We start from the raw sequence: 24,125 nt of genomic DNA on the forward strand, positions 1-24,125 counted from the left end.
TGCTTACAACCTGAACTGAAGAAATGTATCATCTCGCTTACTTAATCCCCTTCGCCACAAATATGCAAAAAGTTTATACTTCAAAATTACTTACTGAAGATCTTTTGGTGCTGGATCTGTGGAATGCCGAATCAATCTCCTCCTACGGAGAGATATAAATGTGTTAAGGATCTCTATGCTCAGAAAACATATTAAAGGGGTTATTATTTTTGATAATCCATTGGGTAAATTGAAAATAAGATGATCACTGGGTGTCCTGCTGCTTGAAACCCCAGCGATCAGTAAGAATCTGCAGGGAAAACTGCCATTAAGTGTTTAATTTCCCTGCAGTGCCACCACAGGTCAAATCAAGTATTACACAGTTCCCATTGTAATCATAGACAGGTCAGGTCCTCCACAGATGGGGATGCACTTCGTAGCTGCTCCCACTCCCTTTAATTAATGGAATGGCCTTTCATGTAGTCTTTCACTTGGGTTTGATTTAAAGGGGCGGTACACGAAGGTAATAATAGTTTTTCAGTCTAATAGGTAACATAGTGAGGGTTTAAAGCAACTCCACCAAAAATGTAAATTTTGGTTAGAGTGACCCCCAATCTTCCAAAGTATGTAAGGTCCGACGTGCCGCACATCGTAGAAGTAGGGTTATATGTCACTGACTGTCATGGGATGCCATGTTTTGTCTCTAGGCAAACACCATTTGCTATACAAACATTTTATATGTGCCTGGCAGATTACCTGGTCATTGGTTGTGACATCCGCCATGTTGCCCACATCTGTGGCCTAAAGCAAAATAAACAGATGTTATTAGTTCTGTATTAAAAAAAATTACAACAGAGGAAAATAAGAACAATTTTACTAGAGATAGATATGAGATAGATAGACAGAGGGAGAAAGAGAGATAGATATGAGATAGATAGATAGATAGATAGATAGATAGATAGATAGATAGATAGATAGATAGATAGATAGAGATAGATACATGGCCGGCCTTGGATACGTTCGACCAGTGCGGTCGCACAGGGCGCCAGCCGCCACACTGCCAGAGGGGCGCCAGCGGGTGTGTGTATCCCCGCGTCGTTGCAACTACCAGCGGGGATACACACACTAACTGCAGTCGCCTTTCCGCCCGGGCGCTTCTTAATTTAGTGGCCGTCGCTACCGCTGTAGCAGCCATAGCGGCTGCTAGCGGTGACACCGGGCAAGAAGGCGGTGGCGCCGCTAGCAGTCGCTGCAGCTGCTATAGCACTAGCAACGGCACTATAGCAGAGCAGGGAGATATCTCCCTGCTCTGCTATCTACTAGCGCCTCTGTAGCTCCCTGAAGGAGCGGAATCCCCATGTGGCCGGGGATTCCGCTCCTGGAGCGTTGCTTGATGTCTCTGTCCATATATGGACAGTGACATCACGGGAAACTCCTGAAGCGGAATCCCCGGTCATAGCGTTGCAGACGCTATGACTGGGGATTCCACTCCAGGAGAAGCCAATGACGTCATGGACACAGACGACAGGAGCTTCTCCTGGAGTGGAAGCGACGGTCACAGCGTCAGCAATGCTATGGATGAGGATTCCGCTTTAGGAGTTTATTTGATAGCTGGGAAAGCTGGGTATTTTGTGTGCTCCTGCACAGTTGTCCTTTTTTTTGAATGTCTATTGCCCGCCAGCTATCAGGGTCATTTTGTAGTCCTTGCCCTACAAGGGGGCTGTGGGCTGTGTGGCACTACCAACAAGGGGACTGTGGGCTGTGTGGCACTACCAACCAGGGGGCTGTGGGCTGTGGGGCACTACCAACCTGTGGGCTGTGTGGCACTACCAACCAGGAGGCTGTGGGCTGTGTGGCACTACCAACCAGGGGGCTGTGGGCTGTGTGGCACTACCAACCAGGGGGCTGTGGGATGTGTGGCACTACCAACCAGGGGGCTGTGGGCAGTGTGGCACTACCTACCAGGGGGCTGGGGGCTGTGTGGCACTACCAACCAGGGGGCTGTGGGGCACTACCAACCAGGGGGCTGTGTGGCACTCCCTGCCAGGGGGCTGTGTGGCACTCCCTGCCAGGGGGCTGTGTGGCACTCCCTGCCAGGGGGCTGTGTGGCACTCCCTACCAGGGGGCTGTGGGCTGTGTGGCACTCCCTACCAGGGGTCTTTGCGTCACTCCCTACCAGGAGTCTGTGCGGCACTCCCTACCAGGGGGCTGTATGGCACTCCCTACCAGGGGGCTGTGCGGCACTCCATAGCAGGGGGCTGTGCGGCACTCCCTACCAGGGGGCTGTGCGGCACTCCATAGCAGGGGGCTGTGCGGCACTCCATAGCAGGGGGCTGTGCGGCACTAAATAGCAGGGGGCTGTGCGGCACTTCCTACATGGGGCTGTGTGGCGCACTCTACAGGGGGCTGTGTGGCGCACTTTACAGGGGGCTGTGTGGCGCTATCTACAAGGGGGCTTTGTGGCGCTACCTACAAGGGGGATGTCTGGCGCTACCTACAAGTGGGCTGTGTGGTGCTACCTACAAGGGGGCTGTGTGGCGCTACCCACAAGGGGCTGTGGCGCTACCCACAAGGGGCTGTGTGGCGCTACCTACAGGGGGAATATGTGAGGGGTGGGCTGATGGTAATTTTACTGTGAGTGGGGGGCTGATGGTAATTTTACTGTGAGTGGCGGGCTGATGGTCATTTTACTGTGAGTGGGGGGCTGATGGTCTTCAAGTGGTTTCCACCTCTGACCTCGAATTGAAATTAATAGGAGGTAGAAAATACCTGCGGCGCTCATTTGGAGCTTTTTTTCCTGCGTCTTTTGCATTCGCTTCAACAGCTTAAGAAAAAACACAGACAAAGGTCACACAACGCTGTCAGTTGCTGAAGCAATTTTGAGGAAGATTTTTTTTGCCTTACAAAAAACGTGTGTGAACACACCCTACGAGTGGAGTGCTTGTTCTTAGCCGTTTTCTGTCTTTCTCTAAACAATTTTTGGTAGGGGGGCCCTGAGCAAATTTTATTTTTTCAGTGCTGTCTCGAGTCTGAAAAGGTTGGGAAACTCTGTACTAGGGTCCCGTCATGGAGCAGCTCAGTTCGTCATGGGAACGGGGTCTAGGTGAGTACAATTTTTGTTCTTGTTTGGGGGCACTGTCTACAAGGGGGAGGTGGGAGACTGTATGGCACTGTCTACAAGGGGGAGATGGGGGACTGTATTGCATTGTTTACAAGGGGGAGGTGGGGGCTGTATGGCACGATCTACAAAAATGAGGTGGGGATTATGGCACTGTCTACAGGGAGGCTGTATGGCAAAATCTACAGGGGGGCACTATACTGTGAGGGGGCCACTAAGCGGACATTATACTGTGTAGGGGTACTACAGGTGGCATAATACTGTGGGCACAATTAGAGGACAAAATACTGTGTCCTTGAAGGGGTTGTAATATATTATTAAATATTATTATTATACTGTATGGGGGCAGTAAATGGGCATTATAATTTTTTTATGGGGCATTATTTTTTAATGATGAGTTGGGGCGCCGAAAGATCATTTTGCACAGGGCGCCATCTATCCTAGGCCCGGCCCTGGATAGATGATAGATAGATAGATAGATAGATAGATAGATAGATAGATAGATAGATAGATAGATAGATAGATAGATAGATAGATAGATAGATAGATAGATCTGCCTGGTTTTGCTTAGGTTTCAGAGGTAGTAAGTTATTTCTGCCTATTTCATTTTACCATTCAGAAGCCTGGGAAAGCTGGGTGACCCCCGCTGTGGGAGCAGTAATGGTGAGTATATTCCAGATAACTAATACATTTTAATAGTGCAGCGCACTGGTCACCAATTCTGACAAACATGCCACGTACCAGACAGTCCTTGTTCTCCGCTTCCTCGTTGTATGTAATCAGTGAGTTCAGAGGCTCAGTCTCTACAGGGACCATAACTTTCTTGGTTTCTATCTTGCACAGCAGGAGACACAGCACTGTATGTAGGAAAAAAGGGAATCAAGGTGAGTGCTTGGAGGAGACACAGCAGCAGGGGGCACTGTAACAAGAACAGAGAGACCAGACTGGTAAAGTGAGTCTTATGAAGCGTCAAGTGAGGAGTTAAGACGGAGGGTTCCATATAATGAGGAAAAAGAAGAGCAGAATAGAAGAAAATCAGGAGTGATTGCAAGAAGCAAGACTGCCCTCTAGTGGACACATTTCAGTAAAGCAGCAGATAACATTTTCTCATTGTCCAGCATTTGGGAAACTACAACTCCTAGCAGCTTGCAAGTTTTAGGAGACACTGGGAATTGTAGTTTAACAGCAGCTGGAGAGACACTCATCGGAAACAAGCGGCACATGGCAAGCAAAATGACCCGTTCTCTTAGGCTACCCACACGTGGCGGATTTGTAGCAGATTTTTCCATAGTGAATCGTTCTACGAATTTTGCTGCGGATTCACAGTCGACTTCACAACTTCTACATTGAAAAGGGTAAAATTCACTGTGAACATACAAAACAGAATGAGCATCCTGCGGATTTGAAAATGCGCACCTTGCTCTGATATCCATGCGGAAACTATTCTGCAGTATGTGGATGAGATTTCTTTAAATCTCATCGGCATGGCAGAGACTGTAATCCGCAGCATTTCCATCCTGTGTGTAGGGGGTCTTAAAGCGGTTTGCCACTTTAAGACAATCCCTTTTTTTTTTTGTAGTTATAATTCTTATGTCTGTTTTTCCTACAGCGCTCCTACAGGAGAAGCAGTGCATAGCAGTCCAGAAACAAGAGAGTGTTCTATGGAATACTATTATTTATATGGAGTGTTGCATGGAAACATTTGATGAAGAGTTGTCCAAATGTGGACACTTTGATAATTGTACCTTTTTGTGTATACAGCTTCTCTGCAGATCTATGTGTCTCCATAGTTACAGATTACAAATAAACCCTGTTTAGTCTGATCCTGTAGTCATGTCTCATTTCCTTCCATCCTGCCCACTCATCCACTGTCTGTAGGTCATCTAAAAAGGTCAGACAGGATCAAAATATACACAGGGTTTGTTTCTAGTCTGGAACCATGGAGACACATAGCTCTGCATGGGAGCTGTATACACAAAACGGTTGGAGTTTTTTAATTGAGACTATCTGCAAAGTTGCTTCATTTTTTATTTAGATGCATTACAACAAATAACAAAAGGCTGTAAAGTATATATACCCTTTCTGAGACCCACTTGGACGGTCAAATTGCGTCTTTTGTTAGGCTGCTTTTGCAAAACGGCAGCAAAAAGTTGACCGCACCTAATCAGGCTCTTCAGTGGGTCTGACATAGATTTTAACAGGTTACATAGGAAATAAAATTACTCACAGAGAAAGGCCACAGGAACTAACAGCATTAGCGCAATGGCGTCTCCACTCAGAGTTGGGGGGTCTGGCATTTTTTCTATACAGACCTCCCCTCCCAGGCAGTCACACACATACACAGTGATGTTCTCCAGAGATACAATGCCTTGGAGGTCATAGATTTCCAGATGTAAGGTGTGATTTCCTTGACGAGCATCTTTCTCTTTCTTAATCTTGAGGATATCATCTGAAACAGAATCATCGGAGGACATCATTATCTTCATCGATCTCTCCTTTACTATAAGTCAGAGATGTCTGCGAGTGGTTGTCATGAGCCCTTGAGGTCAGGGGTATATAATTACGAAGAAACAATGAGAATGTTAAAGGAACACTCCAGGGAAAACTGAAACACTGTGTTATGCCTAGAGTAGGACCTGATGGGGCGGAGCATGACACATGGATAGAAGTCATGCTCCGCCTACTCAGGCCCTGCTCTTGGTATAGCACAGTGTATTTGTTTTTTTCCTGCATTTTTCCTTTAAAACCATGCTCCATTGTAGGTGAATGTAAAAATCTATTATCTTCCTGGTCAAAACTTTAGTTTATGTTGCCTGGAAGCTTTCAACAAATTACTGTTGACTGATCCATAATGTAAACACACCGTAAACTGAAGTTATTAGCCAATCCCTTTATTAAATGAAGCTGACCCAGTGATTAGCTGATCGCTCCGAGTCAGGTTTCTGAAATCCTCAGGGAACCAACGGAACATTTTCCCTACAGCAAATGAATGGCCATCCATATAATACATGGACGGTCTGGGTCCGCCAGAGTGGGAGTGTATTACATGCTTGATAAGATCAATCAACAGGAGGCATCCTGTTTGTTCCCAACCTTTATAACGAACTGTAAATTAAATGGGTGGTCTCAACAAGAAGACGGTTTCTCTAAAATCCACCCACATAGTCGATTTGTTTCTTTTGTCGGGGAAGTCGTGTCTGGCCACTCATTGTCCCCTGTAGGAGACATATAGAATTACATGGCGGCCATGAATGAATTGCGGTCCGTGTAATATATGGCTGGGCCACCAGACTCATCCCCCTTTGACCTCGATATCCCTAATGGATGGGTTTTTTCTTGATGAGACAACCCCTTGTAGCGAGATGATAGATTGGACACTTTTGACTATAGGTGGCGCTTTACTTTAAGGAGAAATTTTACAATACAACGTATGTTGTTGACCTTTTTGATCTTTTTGTTCCAGGAACCTCTACAGTACATGTGCTCTTGGCTTCATTGACAATGGAATGTGGAATGATGTGCGTCTAACAAACGCTTGGAGAATTTTCTAAGAAAAAAATTACCAAGAAACAGACCTAACAATGTAAGTTCCAGGTTATGTGTGGACTCCCATCATTGAGACAGGCCTCATCATGGTCCTTTACTAAGGATTCCGCCTCCGGGGAATGACAAGGAGTTTGTAGGTGCGTCTCATTCTACTCATAACCAGCTCGTCAGGTTTCTTAGTGACTGTCCGTCCATTTATATGATTTATTATATGACGGTAGTTATAATGTTTTACTCAGTGTCAGACTTTGTGACATATAGACATAAACATCATTGTATTTAAAAAAAATGTATTATAAAAATATAGAAGACATAACCAGAATTCGAGCATTCTGTCTTTGGGTCATCTAATACTTCGAGGACAATACCATCTCTTGTCTACATGATCCAGTATCTTTCAGGGGGTTAAGATCAATAGGCTACTTGTCAACATGCTGCTCTTTGTCTCTAGTTTCTGTTCTCATAATGTTAAATAAAGAAGATTTTGACAAATGGATCTGTCAACAGCAGTTTGCTGACGGGTTCCAGGTAGCAAGATGTACATACACTATTATGTCTCTTAAATAATAATATGCAAAACTGGAAGCTGTATAAATCTGTATACAATGAGCTCCCCCTAGTGGTGGGTGTAGGCACACAAGCAGTACCAGGCTTTTTCCACCATATATAGGGCCTATTCTTCACATATGGTGTCTGATGTTGGTGGTGATGACAGTAGGTAGTCTGAGTCATAACTCCCAATATTTAAATCCCCATTCGTGGGACATTTGTTAGCCCTGACCCACCTAGGTATGCCAACAACACCGCACAGGAATGCCCATTTAAAGGATATTGGCATAACCCCCTACCCATTAAGGTCCAGTTCACAGGACAATCCTGAAAAAAACAAGACGGCTGGGAGGTATGCTCTGACCTTGTAAAGGATCTGCCAGGCACTACGTCTGTGGATACTCCCAGGGGATTAATCAATCGACACCTGAGGCCGGACCTCTTAGACTGACTCCGGCTCCCACCAATCAGGGTGGCAGGCTCAGGAGTGGGAGAGCCTATCGCGGCCTGGTCAGTCGGAGTTAGCTACCCCTCTTCTGACTCCCTAGACCAGGTTATGGCCCTAGCAGTACGACTTGACCAACGTCTCAGGGAACGTCAGCTTGAACGTTTCAGTGTTTTCCCCTCTGACTTCCCTGCGATTCCCCCCGAGGTCCCGTCTCCTCGCTCTTCCACAGAAGACTCGGAGGTACCTATGCAACTCGGGGCCTCCGTGTCCCCTCGACAACGTAGAGAGTTCCGCAGGAAGAATGGTCTCTGCTTCTATTGTGGGGATGACAAGCATCAACTGAACACCTGTCCCAGGCGCAAGAATAAGCAGCCGGAAAACTTCCGCGCCTAAGTGATCATCGGGGAGGTCACTTGGGCGCACAGGTATTTCCCGTTAATATGAAACGCAATAAGATTTTGCTTCCCTTTCAGGTTTCGTTTGCTGGCCGGTCTGCCACCGGCAGTGCCTTCGTGGATTCAGGCTCATCTGCTAATATCATGTCTGTGGAATTTGCTATGTCTCTAAAAATGCCTTTTATTGATTTGCCTTATCCTGTCCCGGTAGTGGGTATCGACTCCACTCCTCTTGCTAATGGTTATTTTACTCAGCTAACTCCGACTGACCAGGCCGCGATAGGCTCTCCCACTCCTGAGCCTGCCACCCTGATTGGTGGGAGCCGGAGTCAGTCTAAGAGGTCCGGCCTCAGGTGTCGATTGATTAATCCTGGGAGTATCCACAGACGTAGTGCCTGGCAGATCCTTTACAGACCTCTTCTGATCCCTGGTGGAGAAGAGGCGCTCAATAAATACAATTTGGCTTGGTTATTACCCTCCATGGTTTTTCTATGTTGTAGTACCTGTTGGGAGTAAGAGATCTACACCACCCATGGAAAAGTAGGTGGAGCCAAACCTTTTGAGGAACCCACCAGGGGCCCTGCCTGACTGTGGATCCCTATGCTTGTATGGATCACATGGATTGCACTTATGGTACTTTTCCCCTTGCCCACAAAGGATGAGTTTGACTTGCTTCCTATACCGGGAATGAACCTTTCCACCCTCAGCCAAAGGCGATTGCCAACTATAGGGGCCCCTCAGCCAACAGAAGGTGAAGGTCTACTATAGGGGCGCCATAGCCAACAGAAGGTGAAGGTCTACTATAAGTGGCCCTTAGCCAACAAAAGGTGAAGGTCTACTATAGGGGCCCCTCAGCCAACAAAAGGTGAATGTCTAATAGAGGGGCCCCTCAGCCTACAGAAGGTGAAGGTCTACTATAGGGGCGCCATAGCCAACAGAAGGTGAAGGTCTACTATAAGGGGCCCTTAGCCAACAAAAGGTGAAGGTCTACTATAGGGGCCCCTCAGCCCACAGAAGGTGAAGGTCTACTATAGGGGCCCTCAGCCTACAGAAGGTGAAGGTCTGCTATAGGGGTCCATCAGCCAACAGAAGGTGAAGGTCTACTATGGGGGCCCCTCAACCAACAGAAGGTGAATGCCTACTATAGGGGCCCTGGAGAAATGAAGATATAGTGCTGTAATCTGTATCTTACCATTATAGTCTATTAGCTTGATGGGAATCTTCTCAGGATCTGTGTCTAAGACGTTGACGTAGAAGGGTCCGGAGTAGGGTTTGAGGTCTTTATCGATGATGGGGGTGCTGATAAAAGTCTCCTCCTCATTCTCACACGTTGTTAAGAATGGATTCAGCAGTTTTGGAACATTGTCATTAATGTCCTTCAGGTTAATGATTACGGTGGCCGTGCCGGTCATTGGAGGTTCACCTTAAAGACGAAATACAGGATTATATAGATACATAAGAAAGTCATTTCCATTGTGTAAAATGTGGATGTGTAAGATTAGAAAAACATGGCTGCTATCTTCTAGAAACTGCGCCACTCTTGTTTATGGGATGTGTCTGGTATCACAGCTCAGCCCCATTGACTTGAGCTGTAATACCTGACACAGCCTGTAGACAGGGGGGCGCTGTTTCTGGAATATAGCAGCCATGTTTTTCTAATCCACTACAACCTCTTTAACTGGTGATAATATACATGTTTTAGAATATGATATATTTTTCTCTAAACTGAAAACACATAAATATTCGCATGTATTATATTTCCACATCCTGGGGCAACAACAGCTTTTTTTCTGATTCCCATAGCAACAATATCATTCCCAGGGAGAAAATTCCACTTAAGATTTTCCAAAATATTTTGTGTTTAAATTCCTCACCATTTTTAAGATCTCTGCTTGCTGTCAGTGATTATTCTTGGTTACCGCCTTTCCTGTCCAACTGACACAGCTCGACAGCGTTAATATAGAGGTCTGATACGCTGTGATGAACCTTGCACCTGTGTTAGTAGGACATGATCAAGACGGGTTTTCAGCTTCTGAATGTAAACAAGACTGTTTCCATTCACTGAACGCAAGCAAAGGTCTTGAAAAAGTTAAGGTATTGAAACACAAAGAATATTACAAAGTTTCAAAACTTTTTATTTTACAATAGATAAGTTTTATTTCCAAAAAATCTGTAAAACCCCTTAAGGGTAAATTCACACATAGCATAAATACTGCGAAAAATCGTCAGCATAATACAGTAGCAGCAGAGTGGATGATACAAATCTCGTGCACACGCTGCGTAAATGATAAGCGGAAAAAACGCTCAGAAATTGACCTGCGGTGCGGCTTTTATTCCGCCGCATGTCAATTGTATTTGTGTAATCGCTGCTTTTGTGTTGCAGGTTTTTCCCATTGAATTCAATGGGGAGGTAAAACCCGCAACAAATAGCAGATGTTGCGATTTTTGTGGCGGAAAAGCTGCGATCTTATACTTACCCAGAATTCTGTGCTTTTTCGTCCAGGCCGCCCTCCTGGGGTGACATTTCAAACCATGTGACCGCCGCAGCCTGTGATTGACATGGGATGAAACGTCATCCCAGGAGGCCGGGCTGCAGGACGGTAGGGGGACGTGCCGCCATGACTACGGGTAAGTATGAAACGCTTTTTTTTTTTTTTCTAACGTGCAGTTTTTCCGCCCGAAAGACTGCACCACAATTTAGTGCGTTTTTTCATCCGGAATTCCTTTTGGGGACCAGGGCGGATACGCTGTGTACTTTTACGCAGCCTATCCGCCCTGTGTGAACATAGCCTAAAATAATGACTACAGGCAAAACACACAAAAGACACACAGTATAGAAGAAGAACATCATGTCGGGACAATTCCTTGCTCTCGATCAGTTCTCTCCACCCTGCGACTCTCCAGCTGTTATGAAACTACAACTCCCAGCATGTCCTGACAACCTGTGTCTGAAGCACAGTGGGGTCCACCTATAAGCAGGAGCATAGCCTTAGTGGATGCAGAGGTATCACCGGGGTCCTAGTGCCTGTCACATAAGAAGACGCCAGCATTATAAATGCCACATGCACAAACTTGAAGATCTTGCAAATTTCTTGGCACTGTTCCTGGTAACTTGCCTACTAAAATGGGCAATGTTTTGGGGCATTGGTGGCCAGAAATGGGTTTACAAATGCCTGGTGTTTTGGGATTCAAGTATGATGGATGTGTCATTGTAGTGCATCTATAGGCCATACGAATAGGACTAAGAATGGCGCCATTCACATATATTATTCCATATTGGCGCACGGTGTCACCTTGCTGGATCTATATCGCTACACCACAAATCCTCCTCCAACTGTACTCACCATCATCCACAGCCAGAACCTTCACAATATATTTGCTGTTTTTCACATAATCGGACTCTCTGTCCAGCTCATCTTTGGTGGTGAGGACTCCGGTGTCTTCATTTACATTTAACCAGTCCGCCGTGTCATTCTCCAAAAAGTACCTTAAAGAATAACATAGGATTGTAAAGGGTAGGGGCAAATCATAGGTCAGTCACCCAATAACCTTCCTGAATCAGGACCTTAGTCTTCTGAGAACTTGCCTCAAAGTGGTACTGAAACCCGTTGGCCAATCTTACTAGACAGTTTCCATTCACTGTCAGCAAGCAAAGTTGAGGCAAATCATTAGGCCGTCATAAACAGCTGGGTCACTCAATAACCTTCCTGGTCAAGAATCAGGACCTTAGCCTTTTGAGAATTTGTCTCCAGGAAGTTCTTAGATGTGTTGGCCATGATTGGAAGACTGTTTCTATTCACTGACAGCAAGCAAAGTGCCATCAAATAATAGGGCAGTCAAAAAACAGCTGGGTCACTCAATAACCTTCCTGGTCAAGAATCAGGACCAGTGTCATTTGATAACTTGACTCCAGGGGGTACTTGGACCCTTTGGACATGCTTGCTAGACAGTTTCCTTTCACTGACAGAAAGCAATGTTGAGGCAAATGATTAGGCAGTCATAAACAGCCAGGTCACCCAATAACCTTCCTGGTCAATAATCAGGCCCTTAGCCTTGAGAACTTGCCTATAAGAGGTACTGAAATGGGTTGCAAATGATTGCAATACTGTTTCCACTCACTGACAGCAAGCAAAGTTAAGGTAAATAATAGGGCACCCTAAGGAGGTTTTTGGGTGACCCAGTCATAAAATGCTGGGTCACCCAATAACCTCCTCAGGGTGTCAATATTTCACACTACAAGTCTACTGATACTTTGTTGTAATGTTTTTATACCGATTTTGAGATTTCATATAATTTTCTCCATTCACACCCAGAGCTGCCGTCAAAATTGTGCTTGAAAACAGCAGTGGTTTAGCTCCAACAATTTAGCCCGAAATGTGTCACTGTCATTAGAACTCCCACAATGCACTGCTCTCTGGTTACAAGGAACTATCTGAACTCTAAATTTAGCTTTAGACATGAATGGAGAAGAAAACAGAATGTAAGTCAGAATTAGTACAAGATACATAAAACAAATAACTTACAAAGTTGCTCAACATTTTCTGAATAGTTTAACCCTTGAATGGCAGATTTATTTTTATTTAAAGCAACAGTAAGAGTTTGAGGTCATAGTAGATATGGCTGTAAGAGCATGTCCCCTTTAAGAAAAATACAGTGATTGGCAAATGAGTGGTTAGGGCGGTTGGTTTACGTTAATATTGGCATCCTCTATGCAGCAATGGTGAGGAGTATAGACGCTGTTGGCACCCAGGGCTCCAAAGACAGGTGGGTATCTCGATGGTGTCAGGCACAGGTATGCCCGTCCATGGCCAACCATAGGTTCTACCTTTACATTATCATACATGCTGTTCATTTATAAAGTTATTTCCCATTAAATACCTACTTGATGTTATTGGGTGCAGCTATATCGGGGTCTTTGGCTTGAAGGGTCACCAGCACAGCGCCCGGTTGAATTGAATGTTCATCTAAAGTGGTAAGGATGGTCTGAGGTTTAAATACAGGGGCGTCATTTACATCTAGGACATCTACTGTGATTTCCGACTTTTCCTTGGCTTGCCTCGGTTGAATTTTTAAAGAGTCTAAAACCCATAATCCCGTGAGGGTCTTCTGTAAGACTTTGCAACTATAAATTGGTTCTTCATTTTCAACCCTGATGACCAGATTGCTCTGGGGACTTTCTTCATAATCCAAGGCCTGTGATACAAAAAGAAAACAACGTAAAACACAAAAACTGTCCAAAAAGTCCTAAGACTCGAAAATGTCTTTATAGCACGATGACCGCCTCCATGGTGGAGTTCTTAGCACAGCCTCTTCATGGGTTCCCTCATTTGTCTTGCAGCTGGACCACCAGGGCTGGTTTATTGGGAGGGCAAATTGGGCAGTTGCCCCAGGGCCTCCACCACTTGGGGCCTCCACCATCCCATGTTCAAAAACATTTCAAACTCCAATCAAGTTACTTTATAAAAATGGTGAGAAGACCTAACCTTAAAAAGGAGGAACCTCACCAATGTTGATCCGGCCAAGTGGGCACCGACAGCAATCTTACCTTAAGCACCGTAAGAACGCCTTCATTTGTTTTTGGATCTGTTACAATTGTGTAGTGTTCATTATCATCTCCATCTAGGATAGAAAATTTGGCTCTCCATCCTGGTGTGAACGGGGTATCACCATCTTCGATTCCAAATCGCAAGATGGTTACGTTGGCGTCTCGCTCAGGCACTTCAGCGCGCAGCTGTAGGTAGAAAAAGGGCAATTTTCTAAATCTACAGATCTCTTCCAGCTATTCAGATGTTTCCACCCCTTCCTTTATTTGAATTTGGTTAAAAACTCAATTTCTCATAAAACCAATTCAATATTATATCGCGACATGCTGGCAAAACCCTGGACAGGCTGCAACTCACATCACAACCACTGGGTGGCTACACATAGACACATATGGTATAGACATCCGAAACTGCACCGATCAGCTGCTCCGGCTACCTCCGGGCCCCGGATGTTGTGAAAGGTATTCAGTAGTCGGAGCTGGAAGCAGTTTGCTCCGTACATTGCATAGCGGCCATACTGCAGAAAAGCAACTCTGCTCCTATTCACTTGAATACTAAGCTCGGCCGCTATTCTGTGACCGGAGCCATCTGCTTCAGGCATGGACGTCCGGAGCCCGGAGGTAGCTGGAGCAGTTTATCGGTGTGTGGACCGGGTGTAGGACCACCATCGTTCATATACTGATGACCTTGACCTATCCTGGGTATAGGTCATCAGTTGTATGGTCGTGGACAACCCCTTTAAGGAAGACCACATACTGCAATGTTTTTAGGTACGTACGACTGGCAGTGACAACGTTGGAGGGTGAGTGTTCCTGTCCAGCACCGTAACATAGACCTCACAGCTGCTCTTTTGTTGTATTTCCACACCATTGTCTCGGGCTTCAATCGCCAACTTGTAATTCTTATTAGTCTGAAAAGAGAAATTCATTTATTGTTTTTTTTAGGTCATTTGACGCTCAACCACAGTCCCACAAAAATATATTGCATCCCAAAACAGTGCCACCCTTGTCCATAGGCTATGTTTGGTATTGCAGCTCAAGTAAATTGCAGTACCAGACACAGCCTATGAACAAGGGTGGCACTGTTGCATAAAAAATTAAGTTATCTCACACAACCCCTTTAAGAGGGGACTTTCATCCCATTAAATAACTGATATAGTTGCTCTACAGATTCTCTGTATTTAAGAGCATTTGCCCCCAAGTATCATTTTTGTGTTACTTTTTGTTTCGCAGGTTTTCTACCTCGTAATTTAGGCATCCTTTGAAAGAGATGAAACCTTTGTCTTTGTCAATAGTGAACTCAACATTGGGGTCTGTGGGTGTTTGGGACCTCAGGTAATAGCTGACTATTGAGTTCGGGGTGTTTTCTGCGTCCTTGTCATAGGCCAGCATTGTGTGAATTGTATAACCTGAAAAACAGATAGATCCCTATGTCACGGATGGAACCAAAAAATGTCCTCAGATCCAAACCAGGTCTTCAGTGTCAGCCTAATTATTATTTATTTGACTGGCTCCTCTTTCATATGCAGCTGTGAAATTCCACATACACTCTCCGCTCCAGAGAAGAAGAATATTAAACTGGTCGTCAATGGTTTCCGGGAAAGAAAATATATTTTCATACATAGTTAAAAGGTGACCATGTAAACAAAAAGTCAAGTATCGTATTATATTTTCATCTTTTGCAGCAGGTTATGCTTTACTGCAGAGTTTTATTTTTCCAAAAAGTTTCAAAAATATTTCAATTGTTGATTTTTTTGTTATATTATAATTATTTCATTATTTTTTTTATTGTATTATTTTTTGGGGTTCCAAAATGTTTTATTTTAGGCTCCGTTCACATCTCGGTCAGGACTCCGTTCATGGGTTCCGTCTGAGCTTTCCATCAGGGGAACCCATGAACGGAACCCACACTGAAACAACTGGAATCCATAGGTCTCTGTTTGTCACCATTGTGTAAGGGTTTCGTCGTTTTGACGGAAAGATCCGACGTAACCCATGAACAGAGTCCTGACGAAGATGTGAACAAAGAATTACACATATAGAAGTCAACTGCGATACCAAGTATATTATTAGACTATTATACTACACTAGAATACTATTATTTTATTACAGAATAGTCTAAAAAAAATTCCCATGTTCCTTATTAAAGGGGTTGTCCCAGAATCGACGGTTATCATCCATCCACAGGATAGGTGATTATCATCTGATCGCTGGAAGCTTCACCACTGGGACCCCCACTGATCGCAAGAATGAGGATCCTGAACCCCCGCTCCTCCTCGCTGCAACCCCCACAGAGATGAGGGGCTTGAATAGACCGGTGGTGGAGCATGCACCCGTTGCTCCGTTCAATGTCTATGGGACTGACGGAAGCAGTCGACCAGTGAGGTCAAGCAATGAGGAGGAATGGGGGGGTTCAGGGGCCCCATTCTCGCGATCGTTGGGGTCTCCAGCGGTGTCAATTAGACATCTATCAGCTGTTCTGTGGATAGGTGATAATTGATTCTCCCAACACATTCCCTCAGTGCAGGGTTGTATGTCCTGCAGTGTATACTCTGGTCAACCTTACCGACACCTCAACCGTTCCACTTCTTCGCATTAATCTTTGAAGAATCTTTAGCCCCCGTCAATATCTTAGATCTTATGTCTGATCACCATCCAAAAGTGACCCTTTTACTCTCAAGTTCCATCATATCTCCCGGAGTCCCGGGTAATATCTCTTACAACCCTCTAGAACACTCATCTTCCATCATCTTCACTCTTCCTTCATAATTGCTTCGTTTCTTATCTGTCAGTAACCTCTTCCACCTTTACCATCAGCTTTACCTCATCTCTCAATATCTTCAACCCCTTCAGGACCTGCCTGCTTTCTTCTCCTCACTTTCACCACCTTCACCACCTTCACCCCATCACTTTTCAAACATCCTTGACAACTCAACGTAACTCCTTATTAATATCTTCTCAAATCATTTCCACCACTTGTGTCTTCAAACTCTATCTCCAAACTCAACGTCTTGAATCCTTAATTTTCAATCAACATTCTGTTCAGGGTTGGACTGGTCCACCAGAGGATCCTCCAGTAGATCGAAGCCATGACCCAATAACCTCAAGGGTCCAGCAGAAGACATCCCCATTTAAAGCTGACTTTGGAGCCAATCGCTTGCCACTAGGGTCTATTTTTTGAGATGATCAGACCTTCTTAATGATACAAAGTGGACATGCGCAGGTCCTCTATAAATGGAGGGTGGACCTCAGAATCGTCTGATCTGGTTGGCCCAAGGAACCCCAGTCCGACACAGATTCTTACTGATCAACAACCTTTAAATCTCTGCAGAACATGTCGAATTATTTCCAAACAATATCAATTAAGAAATCAAAGTAAAGGTCTCATGCCCATAAGCGTATTACATCCTCCGAGTTGTATAGGACCGTAATGTGGCACTCATAGAGCGCCCATTCTATAGGAACCTACTGTACCTCCGTATGCCTCACAACTGAAAAAAAATGGTGCCATGTCCCACTGGACACCGTATAATGTAACTATTCTCCACTAAAAGAATTGCTCCTAGGTGAGAATACCTCTGCAATCCTGCACCACCATAGAGAGGCCCATATATGATGGCACACTGCTCCGTATTATGGCGCCACAGGGACTCTGTGTGCCTCTGTACAGCTCCTTTACATACAGCTCTGCCATGTGCTTGACGTCTAAAGGGGGTTTTACACTCGGCAATTATCGGGCAGACAAGCATTCATATAACGCTCATTGCCGATAATTGCCACGATCAGGGCAGCGATCAGCAGATGAACGAGCAAACGCTCAATCATCAGCTGATTGTATCGTTTTAAAAAAGTAAAATATTACCGTTGTCGGCCGCACATCTACCTGTGTAAACGGAGGCGCGCTGCAAACATGATAATGTATGGGGACGAGCGATCGGAGTAGCGACCACTCGTCCCCATCCATAGCTCCGTGTGACAGGAGCAAACGAGCGCCGATCAACGAGCTGTCTCGTTGATCGGTGCTCGCTGCATCGGCCAAAATCGGCTGGTGTAATAGCGGCTTAAGACTCAAAGTACCAACCAACAGGTAACAAAAGATATAATAGAGTAAGACATTTATCTAGCGACTGCTATTAGGAAAACAAAATTTTAAAAAAAGTGAATAAGCAAATAAGTGGCAGCCGAGGCCTGACAGGCGCCGTTTATTATCGTTACATCACGTAGCAATTTGTGCCTCGCTGTGCAATTAGTAACAAGCAGAATGGAGCAAATGAGCTGACCCGACAGCAGCGAGCAGATGGTGCAGAGTTGTCTTGCCATACCGTACCTTGCGGATCGCTTTCATTAACTGATACGTAATAAGTCTTGTTTTTGAACTCCGGGGCATTGTCATTGATGTCCAGGATCTTCAGATGAATCCCGAGTCTTGTACCCACTTTCATAGAAGTTTTGTTGATTGCATTGAATTTCCACTGCACGTAAACAAAAATGAAAAAAGTTGCGGAGAACTTTGACAGTTGGTGCTATTAAAGCAAAAAAGCAGCAGTGGTGAGGTGCAACACAGCAGCTGCCGGCAACTACCGAGCATATGGTCCACGGAAAGTTCTAGGCAATTATCTATGAGAAAGGTGATTGTTTTTAATTGGGGCGCTAAAATGATTTAAATCAACACAAAATTTTCGACATAAAGAAAAGAAAATTTGAGGAAGTGCTGAATAGTTCAAACAACTTTGTGTTATCGACAGCTGCTTGGCACAAGATGCGGAGAAGTCACACCTAAATCATTACAATGTGTTAAAGGGGTCTTCTGATTTTATAAAAATGTACATTATACATAGAATAAGGAAAACCTATGCAACTGTCTAATATATAGAATTCTTGTATCAGTCCCACTTGCAACCAATTCATTCTTTACATTGAAAACCTGCTATGACCTAGTCCTGCTCACACAGGTGTAGGGGTCGTTACAAAAGGGAGAGCTCGGAAGCAGTGGGGATAGATAGATAGATAGATAGATAGATAGATAGATAGATAGATAGATAGATAGATAGATAGATAGATAGATAGATAGATAGATAGATTGTAAAGGATCTGCCAGGCACAGCTTCGGGGTTAACGCCCATAGGTAATCAGTCTGCACCTGCTTCTATGTCTCTAAGACTGACTCCAGCTTCCACCACTCAGGCTGGCAGGCTTAGGAGTGGGAGAGCCTATCGCAGCCTGGCCAGACTCAGCTAGCTCCCGCCCTCTGTCTATTTATACCTGCCTTTCCTGTTCCTCCTTGCTGGTGATTCTTCTCGTGTGGTTTCCTGGCCCTGCTGCAGCTTCTACTATTTGATCCTGCTCCATACTGACCCTGGCTTACTGACTACTCTCCTGCTCTGCGTTTGGTACCTCGTACACTCCTGGTTTGACTCGGCTCGTTCACTTCTCTTGTGCTCACGGTGTTGCCGTGGGCAACTGCCCCATTTCCCTTAGCTTTGTGTAACCTTGTCTATTTGTCTCGTGCACTTACTGAGCGTAGGGACCGCCGCCCAGTTGTACCCCGTCGCGTAGGGCGGGTCGTTGCAAGTAGGCAGGGACAGAGTGGCGGGTAGATTAGGGCTCACTTGTCCGTTTCCCTACCCCTATCATTACATAGATAGACAGATATGAGATAGATAGATAGATAGATAGATAGATAGATAGATAGATAGATAGATAGATAGATAGATAGATAGATAGATAGATAGATATGAGAGATAGATAGATAGATAGATAGATCACTTACTTGGAATAAAGGGTTACTTTCAAAGTCTATTTTCTGGTGCACGTAAATTGATCCATCGTCTTCATTTATATGGAAAAGTCCTTTGGGATCTTCATCCACGCCTTTCCCCTGCAGCTTATATGAAAGATGAAATCCGTCGTCCAGTTTCACCTGCCAGATACCAGTCACAGGATTCAAAGAGATTCTATTCTTGCCAAGCTTACCCACAAGGCATGTGACACCATCCACTACACCCTGAGGGCAACGAAACCCATTAACCAAAATCCAAGTGGAGCATGTAGTCTTTATGTCATCATTCATAAATGTGCCCAACCAAAAGGAATTATTGTTTTTTTCTATTTCATGGCTTGATCAGAAAAATATTATTGAATTCTAAACCAGTCCTCCAGTGACTGCCGGGGAATGCTGAGAGTTGTAGTTTTGGAATAGATGGAGAACCGCAGACTAGAGACCACTGCTCTAGAACAATATGTGTTGAGTGCAGTAACTTCTGGAAACCCACTTAGAACCTTATCCCTGGTCAATCATAGTGACATATTACTTTTTGAATGGAACGATTGAAGGAAGCCGCAAAAACAAAGTTGCAGGATGGTGAATATGGAAGACAACATGGTAAATATGGCGTTCAGACCCGGAGCATGACTTGAGAAGAAAAAATCTTTACTGGGTTCCACACATTAAAAATACTAAAAGGTTTCGGTCACATGGCAAGCAGAGTATAATCTGCACCTTCAGACAACCTGTCACCTGCCCTCATGTGTTATGTTGGCCTGTCTGATGAGAGATAAGGGGGACCTGTTAAAAGGTCAGATGGGGGACATAGTATACTATATCCTTATCCATAAATTACATGGACTGGACTGGGTGGTCCCATACAAATTCGCAAGCTGAAAAAGTTTTTGGGGCACTACCGTTGAGTGGAAATAATTGGACACCACGGACAACTCCAATGGCCATGCAAAATCTATGTGATCACACAGGGTGCTATACCGGTCATTACTGAATAGGGCATCACTGGTCCAGTTGGCCTTGAACCCCACGATCCCGCTGCCTAGCTATATAGGCAATTGTCTGGCATTTGGGCACTATGTGGCACATCATTACAAGGGGCGTCAATAGAAATTAATACACTGGGCACCATTCAACCTAAAGCCGGTCATGACTTCACAGGGCACACATGGAACGCTCAGTAGAACTTCTCCTCCAACTTGAAAATGTTGCATGCTTTAGATGTTTTTACCGTTTTTTTTACTATTAGATCAAACGAATCAACATGAAATATGATTTATAACTAGAGGCAGGTGTTACCTACTAAGCTGTAGGTGGTTTTAAGGCGGGTCAGCCAATGTATGGAATATGAATAGCGGCCCGTCAGTTACCTAGATTCTAAGTAGATGACACTTTTAAGCTTCGTTACTAAAGATGCCAGGCGCTGTGCTGTATATAGGAGAGATGTGGTGCACTGATCGATGCCCTTCTGCCCCACAGTCAGGAATATTCTGACCTCCGTAATTGTGCTCATCCAAAGAACAGAGATAACGCCTCCATGGGCAGGAGCCACAGGGGCCACATTGTCTATAGGGGTTAGAACAAGAGCAAATGTCACTGAGATTGCCCATGCAGTTATTTCCTATAATTATGTATAGGAAAAGCCTCTCTCAATATTGGGCATCATACTTGCCCATGTAACTCTGGACTATCAGTGAAGAAAAGAGCCACAAAGGAATCACATATTTCATAGCCTCACCAGCCCCTATCTGACATTGGAAGTTCAGGTACGGGTCTGAAGTGACAGGGGGCACAAACTTCCACCTTTGGAGACTGTTTTTTATATTGACGTAATGTACTTAAAGTTTAGTTACTTTGAAGATACATAATATTGTGTATCGTACTCCAGAGCTGAATTCATAATTCTGCTGATTGTTATTGGAAACCGTCAACACACTTCTTGACAGACACACCGCTAAATGCTTAGCTAAGCTCAAGGGATGAGCACATTTTAAAAAAAAAATCATTTCGGGTCGGATTCGATTGAATCGGCCTTCCAATTCGATCCAAATAATTTCCCTCAAATCACAATTGTCCTAAAAACTTTTGTCTATCCCTCTGATGTCTTCCAGGACTGTAGCCAAACACTTTTAAGCTCTTTAACGCCAAGCCAGCATTAGTAATGTCATTTACCTATACCCTTCATGACTGGTTGTGCTAGAAGGAGGGATCACCGCAGTGCATTTTGGGAACTCTGCCTGTAAGGCATTATGGAGAAACCCCACCCAAGGTCATGTGATCCTTTTTTTTAATCTCATTGCTGGCATCCGCCATCCCCAATTCATGCTCTACGAACCCCAAATGTTTTTTTTATTTTGCCTAAACTTTTGGGAAATTCTAATTTGATTAGTGTAGAATCGATTCGCTCATCTCTACTAAGCACCTATAATGCAGTGGGGCAGTTAGTTCATCCTAAATCAGAAGAGGGAACTGCCCACAGTGTTAATTACTAGATCAAGCTCTTTGCAGACACTGAACAAGCAGGGGCTGCTACAAGATTTTAGCTTTGAAGCCGGCAGAATTATGAATGCAGCTCTGAAGCATAATACAGGCTGGGTTTCAGGCCACCGGTGGAGATGGGAACAGCTCTGAAGAACATAATACTGCTTTATAAGGAGTGAGAAGCCCTGGTTGGTCCTCTTCCTTTTTATACTGGGTGGCAAGAAACTACAGTGAGCAAGACTCTGGTCCAATGTTATTCAAGGTGGATTTAATTAAAGTGTATCAGTGACAAAATTAATATTCATGGCTCCTATTGGAATATGATGAGTTTGTAGCGCCCCCTATCTACCTGCATTGTAGATATTCTGTCGTGCCTGGATGTGTACCAGAGATATGGACTCACTAAATGACATACATTTTTCAGGTCTGTGTAATTATATGAAGAGACAATTCTATATCAGGTAGTATATGATCGCAGGACATAATTACTTGATCAATACAGAAAGCTTATTAAGCAGTAAGACCACTAAATGCCAGAATAATTAGAAGAAGGTGAGTATCTAGTAAGTTTAACAGATGATTTCTGCATTTCTGAATCCTTAAAGGGACAGTAACCTCATTTCAATGCTGTGTCTAATTATATAAGGCTGTAAACGTGTGGAATGTTATTTGGCTGTAAAAGGGTAATGATAAATTGTGGGCCGTTTTGCAGTCACAAAAACATAATAAAACCTCCAGGCTTTAACATTTGCTGTCTGTTGTATGTAAGCAAATTCATTGCTTCCCTTCATAAAAGAAGTCCTCCCCCTTGTGAATTCTTCAGGTTCTCCTTTTCCCCTTACTAAATACATTATACTTGGGCAAGCGTAGGATCTTATAGGGATGTCATTATATTATTGTCGTTGACATTAATGTCTCCTACTGATCCTGAGTTTTAGCCTGTATTATACTTCAGAGCTGCATTCACAATTCTGCTTGGTGCTATTGGAAACAGTCAACAGTTTGTCGACAGACACACCCCTAAGAGCTTAGCTCTGCACCAATAACGCACTTTCCTACATCAGATTACTGTACAGTGCCTGCTGTAAAGATGAAACTTTGCAGAATGCAAATCATCAGAGCTAGTTCTGTGCAGACACTGAACCAGCAAGGAATTGAATAGGTCATCAAAATCTGATTGCTAGGAAGTTTGAATCCTGACTGCAGTACTAGGCACAGCCACAACCAAATATATGGCGCTGTGCCTAGATACACAATGAAGGAACCTGGGGGGGTGTTTCCGCTGGTCAGCATAGGTGTTGGAGTTGCACCTCCACCGCTCAGATATTGATGGCCTATGCTAAGGATAGGCCATCAATATTACAGTCCCGGAAAATAAAGGGGACTCACATCTATTAGCCAGGGGGAAGAGTAGTTATGAAAAGCATCCCTCTTTTTCGAGGACCTCACTTGTCCTAGCATTACAACGACAGCCCATTGTTTTCAATCGGAACTGTGTAATACCTTATTTCCCCTGTGGAGGCGCTGCAGGGAAATTCAACACTTGCTGCTGGGTTTTCCCGCACATTACAGCTGATCGCTGTAATCGGCTTATCGTCAGGGGATGAAAGGATTATTTAAAGGGGACAAGTCATATTGTCATCTCATCATTAAAAAATACTGCAGTGCTTACCGTGCCAATTAGTTTGGGGTAAGGATCTGGTAACTCTTCTTGAAGGGTAAAGGTGTCGATGATCCAGTCTCTCTTTTGGCGGCTTTGTGCAACCCTGCGCTGCAGTCTCTGTTGAAAAATGAAGAATGACGGAGTAATGTGAAGACATATTTGATATTTACTGGCAGAGGTGTAATGTTAGCATAACCAAATATAATTACAGCGTGTGCTAATTGGCATCGTTTAGCAACATCTCAACTTAACTGGCTGCATGTTACCCTAGGGCTCCACATTTACGGAGGTAATTGCACCACATCGTATTTTAATTAACCAGGCATGAAGACTTTCTAATCCTACCACATAGTCCACATCTCTAGTTTCTAGGCAGTAATATGTGTCCTTCAAAAAATGCTTCAGGCAGCAACAGAGAAAACATCTAAGATAGGACTATGTATGATTAACCCTAGCCAAAAAATTATACCAAGTGTAACGCGGAGTATGATGGATCCTGTTATTCTGCATCCTTAGGTGTAAGTTTAATTTGACCATATGGATGACACTGAGGGGTCCCTCATTTAGGACATATTAAACATTGAAGGCCACAACTTCAATATCAACTGATCGCCAGAGGTTTCTG

General features: G+C 44.4%; 1 protein-coding gene and 1 long non-coding RNA gene across 3 annotated transcripts in view; one reads left to right on the forward strand and one right to left on the reverse strand.

Annotated features, from left to right (window-relative positions):
- Positions 1-9,361, forward strand: part of LOC142665709 (uncharacterized) — a 47,454-nt gene extending 38,093 nt beyond the window's left edge. Inside the window, exons 4-5 of the long non-coding RNA XR_012851549.1 lie at positions 6,561-6,780; positions 8,536-9,361. This is a non-coding gene — a long non-coding RNA (uncharacterized LOC142665709). The remainder of the gene's footprint in view (positions 1-6,560; positions 6,781-8,535) is intronic.
- Positions 1-24,125, reverse strand: part of LOC142665707 (cadherin-like protein 26) — a 48,223-nt gene that overhangs the window by 7,918 nt on the left and 16,180 nt on the right. For both annotated transcript variants that reach the window (XM_075845458.1, XM_075845457.1), the window contains exons 3-15: positions 23,510-23,617; positions 19,348-19,497; positions 17,905-18,049; positions 14,820-14,986; positions 14,357-14,488; positions 13,581-13,766; positions 12,918-13,228; positions 11,380-11,522; positions 9,228-9,458; positions 5,325-5,546; positions 3,839-3,954; positions 736-780; positions 95-142 (exon numbers count right to left, since the gene is read on the reverse strand). In XM_075845458.1, coding sequence (XP_075701573.1) covers positions 95-142; positions 736-780; positions 3,839-3,954; positions 5,325-5,546; positions 9,228-9,458; positions 11,380-11,522; positions 12,918-13,228; positions 13,581-13,766; positions 14,357-14,488; positions 14,820-14,986; positions 17,905-18,049; positions 19,348-19,497; positions 23,510-23,617 — 2,004 coding nt within the window. The remainder of the gene's footprint in view (positions 1-94; positions 143-735; positions 781-3,838; positions 3,955-5,324; positions 5,547-9,227; positions 9,459-11,379; positions 11,523-12,917; positions 13,229-13,580; positions 13,767-14,356; positions 14,489-14,819; positions 14,987-17,904; positions 18,050-19,347; positions 19,498-23,509; positions 23,618-24,125) is intronic.

Source organism: Rhinoderma darwinii, chromosome 13, assembly GCF_050947455.1.
Source record: "Rhinoderma darwinii isolate aRhiDar2 chromosome 13, aRhiDar2.hap1, whole genome shotgun sequence".
NCBI lineage: Eukaryota > Metazoa > Chordata > Amphibia > Anura > Rhinodermatidae > Rhinoderma > Rhinoderma darwinii.